General features: G+C 39.3%; 1 protein-coding gene across 2 annotated transcripts in view; it reads left to right on the forward strand.

Annotated features, from left to right (window-relative positions):
* LOC140734302 (heat shock factor protein 2-like) overlaps positions 1-5,772 on the forward strand; it is a 47,323-nt gene extending 41,551 nt beyond the window's left edge. For both annotated transcript variants that reach the window (XM_073058080.1, XM_073058081.1), the window contains 2 exons: positions 1,170-1,239; positions 1,489-5,772. In XM_073058080.1, coding sequence (XP_072914181.1) covers positions 1,170-1,239; positions 1,489-1,643 — 225 coding nt within the window. In that variant the 3' untranslated portion in view covers positions 1,644-5,772. The remainder of the gene's footprint in view (positions 1-1,169; positions 1,240-1,488) is intronic.
* Positions 5,773-6,000: the final 228 nt, after the last annotated feature.

Raw genomic sequence — 6,000 nt, forward strand, 5'->3', positions numbered from 1 at the left:
AAACCACTTGAGTGAGATCAATAAACATTATCCTGGTTGTAGGTCCTTGAAGCTGCAGACTGGCATATACAGTACCTGTCAAAACCACTGCCTACTGAGCATGGCACTGGACAGGATGCCACAGGACATCTTGCCTACCTGTCCATTCCACTGCGACAAATTCCCACAGTTACCCATGGTTAAATCTTCCAAGGCACCATGTTTTGAGTGATCTCGGCACCACAGGCAGTCACAGCCGACCTTCTCTTTAGGACAGGGGTGTCAAACTCATTTTAGGTCACGGGCCGGATTGAGCAAAATGCAGCTTCATGCGGGCCGGATCAGTTGGACGCGTGTTTCACTTTACAAATTCCATTTCTTATGAAGAAGACTGCCGAGCAAGTCTGCCGAATAAACACTAAAAACCCTGAAAACCTGGTACCTGAATAAACTCAGCATTAGCCATATCATACGCCATAGGCTCTTCGATTACTGGGGCCAGCTTTAATAGTAATTAGATATTATCTCGCGGGCCAAAGATAATTCCACCGCGGGCCAGATTTGGCCTGTGGGCCTTGAGTTTGACATATATGCTTTAGGAGGTTCAGGCTAAATTTCAGAAGTTTTGTACATTCATTGTGTTGGGCATCCAGCAGTCGGTTAACAGTGCTGGGAGCACTGGTGCATGCAGTGACCGTGGAATTAATGGTATCCATGGTAATCCTTATGCTCATTTTCATGGTTGACTGACTTAACCCGTCCTTGACCTTTTTAAATAGTTTTGTTTTATTTTTTAATTTGTGTTGCAGTTTGCCCCAATGAATGTTTGAGATGTTCAACTGCTGTCAAAGAATATGCAGCTGTGTAAAAGTGTGCCTTTTGAAAACAGTTAACTTTTGATTGGAAGTTAGGGAGACATCTCTGCACTTGGAACTGCTTATTTTCTGAACAGCATGGCTGTTGGAATGCTGCAGTTGGTTTTACAACTTTAGGTTGGTAGATGGAAAATTTGGTCTTAATTTTTTTAAGATTCTGGAAACAGTATTATTCACAAGTAGAGTAAGTGTCACTAGGTTCAGGAGAGGGTACGCATTTTTTCGAGCAAACTGAATTATATAGTTAATATTCTTCATTCTTATCTCATTAAAATTAAGAGTTACAGCTAATTATTGCTGAACATGTTCTTGCAGAGGGCAAGTGGACAAAAAGATAGTAATGCACAAGAGGAACAAGATTATACAGATTTGCACATCAAAGAAGGTAAGTTCTTGTTTATTTTGTAATAAACCTTAAAATTACTAAACTAATCACGGAAGAATATAGGAAAAAAACTATTGGTTTTGCAGAAATGGGAGTGAAATCGCTACAGTTGGAACTTTGGGAAGTGTCTGCTCGTGCTAGGGTCATTTGTTTCTGTGGAGCTGGTAGCATAAGACTGTTTTGAATAGTTCTTTAGTCATTTGGTTATCTGCTTTGTAAATGCTTCCTCTCTCTTGCTCTTATTTTCAGGTCAAACTGAAAGTCAAGATAGCAATACCCTGCCTTTCTCAAAGGAGGCTGCAGATGAGACCGATATGTTACCAACCTTATTGGAACTGGCAGAAGAGGCTAGTGATGCCACATTTTTCCCCAGCGAAATCTCTATTTTCGACAGTGACACTTGAAACCAAGGGTCCAAGTTAATCCACAACTAAGTGGCACCCAGCTTTTGCTGAGATGGGTGTATTCTTTTCAAACAGTAGAACATTGCATTACCGCTGTAAAGTAGAATTTCCTCATTAATGTGCAGTGCATTTCTAGGCACAGTGTTTTCCTTTAGCTTGGGCTTATTCAAGTTAGACTAGTGAGCAAAATTACTTACAAGCCAATAATCCTAAAACTGATCTTGCATTTCTTTTCTTTTTTTGAGATAAGCTAACGTAATTAGAAAAGAGACTGCTGTGTAATTAAATGGACAGGTCTACTTTGGGCCTCTTTGTATAACATTTCCATCTCTCACGTCGAGTACTTGAGTTAAGATATCACTAAATAAGCCAAGGTACTGATGAACTGAAAGTCTGATTAACTGCACATTGCCAACAGCCTGCTAATGCAAAGCTGTTTCACTGGAGAATCATTCAGGAGAGGGGAAGACAATACATGGATTGGTTATTAGGCTTTCCATTAGCCCTGCTGGTTTTGAATAGACACCTTACATGGTTTGCTGCTGAGTATATTTGTGTGATTATTAATATCGCGCATCAGCTGAATGCAACAGGAGCCTCACAGAAGTTGTCTCTGCACAGTCCATTGATATAACAAGCCTTGGGTATTTTATTATTTAGTCATTTACTCTTTTCAGATCTGGTTTATCCACCTGTAATTTCCAGAAGAGGTTAATTTGCCCAGTCTCTGGCCTTTATGTTCTTTTTTTTTTGCATAATTTAAGACACCAAGGATTTTTTTTAGTAGCAGGGTATATTTTGCATGAAAAGTGATTGCTACAGAATGGTCAATGGAATTAGAGAATTAAAAGAAAAATGCAAGGACTAACCAGAAAATTGGTCAGCATCAGTGGCATGTTTGGTAGACAAGTTCTAAACAAAATATTGCCCTCTCTGATGCTGACAAGTATGCCATTGATGTTTTCTTTATTGTGTTGAATTCTGAGCAATTTTGGAGGTAAATTGCAAAATGCAGGTCCATTAATTAGCTCCACATTTTATTGTAGCGTCTCTACCTACATTTCTCTGGTTCCTCCGCACAAGTCACGGTGCAGTTCCAATTTGGATTTCCAATTGTTACATAATTTCATTCTTATTTACTCTCGGTCTGGAGGTTGAACCACATCCATCCAAGTTCAAAAATTCCAGTTATGCTGGCTAGCTTTGAATGGGTATTAACGGATGCACATGTTTAATGCAGCAACATCTTTTATAATTAGATTTTTAATTTGCAGTTCTTGTCCTGCCATCCTCGCCTGTTAGGTTTCACGTGTATTGGCAGTACTCTGAGTTTCCAGCAGGAATCTTTGGAGAACGATCAGCAACAGAAAGGCCCAGGCCATATTCTAGAGACTTCCATCACTCTCAAATGTTCACTGCCGGGTTTGTAAGAAGCTATGAACAGGCCAACTGGAAGATCTTTTGTCAGTAGAGCTTGCAGGTTGGGAAGAGTAATTTGCAGGTGCCAGGTTTTACTGCAAGAGAATGCGGCTCTACAACTTAAAAGTTCTCGCTTTGCACTGGCAGCTGCCATTTTACAGTATCACCTAAGAAGATGATGTGGATATGCTAAATGGACAGATTAACTGTGTAGGGACGTGTACAGTGATTCATTCAGTACTTTATAGGACAGGCAATATAGACTAAATGGCATTGGACTTAAAAGGTGTGTAGGAAATGATGGAACTGAGTGTATGTATATAAATCCTTAACTAGTAGGACAGATCGAGAAAACAATTTAGTAAAGAATATGCGATACAGGCATCTTAAATAGAAACATAGAATACAAAAAGCAAGGAAGTTATGGTGAACCTGTCTGAAGCAATGGTATGGTCACAACTGGAGTATGACATCCAATTTCTGGCCACTTCTCTTTATTAAAGAATTATTAGAATATCTCTCACATTGAGGTTTTTCAGCTGTAAGATCAGACAGCAGTTGAAGCAGAGATTACAAGGTGATCTGGAGGGAGTGTACAAGCATATAGGTTGGGTAAGTGGAGGAAGTAGGCCCAGGTATGGGATGGTTGGAATCTAGGGAACATGGATTTAATGTGATGGTTGAGAACATGGGAAAAAATTTCTTCATGCGTTAAGTTTTATGATCTAACTTTTCCTACCTGTTAACCTGCGCAACAGAGACAATTAAGGCTCAGAGGAGAATTGGGCCAGTACTTGAGGCAAGAATTTGCACGGTATGGGGAGAATCAGTAAATGGGATTGAGTGGATTGCTATACGTAGAGCTGACATGCACTTGATGGGCTGAATAATTCCCTACCATGCCATATGAACCTTTGATTCTAAATGCTGTTCATACTGCATGAACAGCTTGCCAACTATTTTGAATGTTTCAGTAATTGTTTACACCACACTTGATTTTTTTTTAAAGAACTGCTGCCTTTACTTCATTCAGTAAAGCAGGATAAGGGAATGCAATAGTCAAAATATAGTAACCATTGGTATTCAACAACAAAGTGGGAAGCACAACGGTTTTGATCTTTGGGGGCAAACAAAAGAGAAAAATGAAGAACATAAAACCTAGATCTCTTATGCTCTCATTGAGATACAACACTGTGAGAGAGGGGTCTGGAGGAACTTTACTGTTACAAGTCAGCGAAATTAAAATGGCCAAACAATTCCATGAATGAGAGAAGGTGGGAAAAGTCCATTACTTTCTCTGTTGCAAATGGGGGCCACTTTGAGATGCGTAATTTAGTATTGCTCTTCAGCATTTTCTAGGCTTCTAGTAGATTTTGGTAATCTTAAATTTAGAGTCAAGTTAAAGTTAAATATGGTAAGAATCTCTTCAACCTAAGCAAAGGAACGTACATGATTTCTTAATTGCTCATAACCATAATATTGTTGCCCACACTGTGTAGGCTAGGGAGACAAAAGGTTTATCTCTTCAAAAGAAATTACTTCACCTTACAATCACTTTTAAAAACTTCACTTTGTTACATGGATATGGCCTAACCATAAAGGGAATCACTAAATCGGTTTATTGAGGGACAGAGAAACATTTGTCTTGCATGCTGTTCATACGGATTGATTCAGGACCACAGTACGTTGAGGTGAAAGAATATCAGAATGTAGATTGAAGTGTTACAGCACAAAGTGCCCCACAGGCCGACAACAGGATGTAAGTTAGATTTTGAGCTCAAGAGTCCTGTTCAATAGTCTTGTAACAGTGGGATGCAAACTGTCCTTGAGGATGGTGGTGTGTGCTTTCTGTTTTTCTATCTTCTGCCCAATGCAAGGGGGAGAAGAGAGGATTTCAGGGTGGGTGTGATTTTGATTATGCTGGCTGCTTTACTAAGGCTGGGATGTGCAGAATCCATGGTGGGGAGGCTGGTTTCTGTGATGTGCTGAGCTGTTTCCACAGTTCTCTGCAGTTTCTTGCGGTCATCTGCCGTACCAAGCCGTGATGTTCCTCTGGGACATTGAGGGTTGATGGGGACATGCCAAATTTGTTTAGCCCCCTGACAAAGTAGAAGTACCTGTGAGGCTGCTCTGCAACTTTTTTTTGGTCATGATAACACTGCCTGCTCTGGGTTTTGATACATTGGAGTGTGTAGTCCAATGCCTTGCACATTTTATTAGAAGCTGCATATGAGAAACAGTTCTGAGAGTGATAAAATACCAATAGCAGTGCTCCTTCTAGAAAAGCACAAAATATGGTTTGTAGTTAAGTTTAAGCCCCCAATTCTTAGACCAGCACATAGCTACCCCTTATGTGTTAGGGATTAATCACTTAACCACTAAATCTTTAATTAGTACCATGATAATTCATTGCTTTTGCAGTATACGGTATTTTTAAAAGGTCCTTTGTGATCTTTTCACAAGTGCATGAGAACTATTTTATTTTACTTACTTTCTATGTAAATAGGATTTGTTTCTTAGCTTTTTTAAAGAAAGTATGTGGTTTTGTACAGAGTCTGAAGAAATGTTTAAGGTATTAATTTTGCACACTTAATGCTGTCCACGTGCACTACACTAATGAATAGATTTAAATCATTGTTATCAAGTGTTTGATATTAAGTACCGTATATTTCTTACAGTGGCTATATATTAATAAATGCATTGTCAAGTTCTGGTGGCTTTCTTGTTGATTGTGTTTATTTTGAGCCAGTTGGCAATGTTATTGTTATTGTGCTGAACCTTGATCTTTTTGTATCAGTGAAGGCTTTGAGAATTCTCTACAGTTACAGATGCAGATTGATGGTCCTGTAGCCCCAGATGAGGTATGGCACCTTGTGAGAAATAGAGACCTTTCTCGCTAAGTCACGGGAGATTTAAAACACCTAGAATTAAAACAGTT

This window comes from Hemitrygon akajei, chromosome 10, assembly GCF_048418815.1.
Source record: "Hemitrygon akajei chromosome 10, sHemAka1.3, whole genome shotgun sequence".
Lineage (NCBI taxonomy): Eukaryota > Metazoa > Chordata > Chondrichthyes > Myliobatiformes > Dasyatidae > Hemitrygon > Hemitrygon akajei.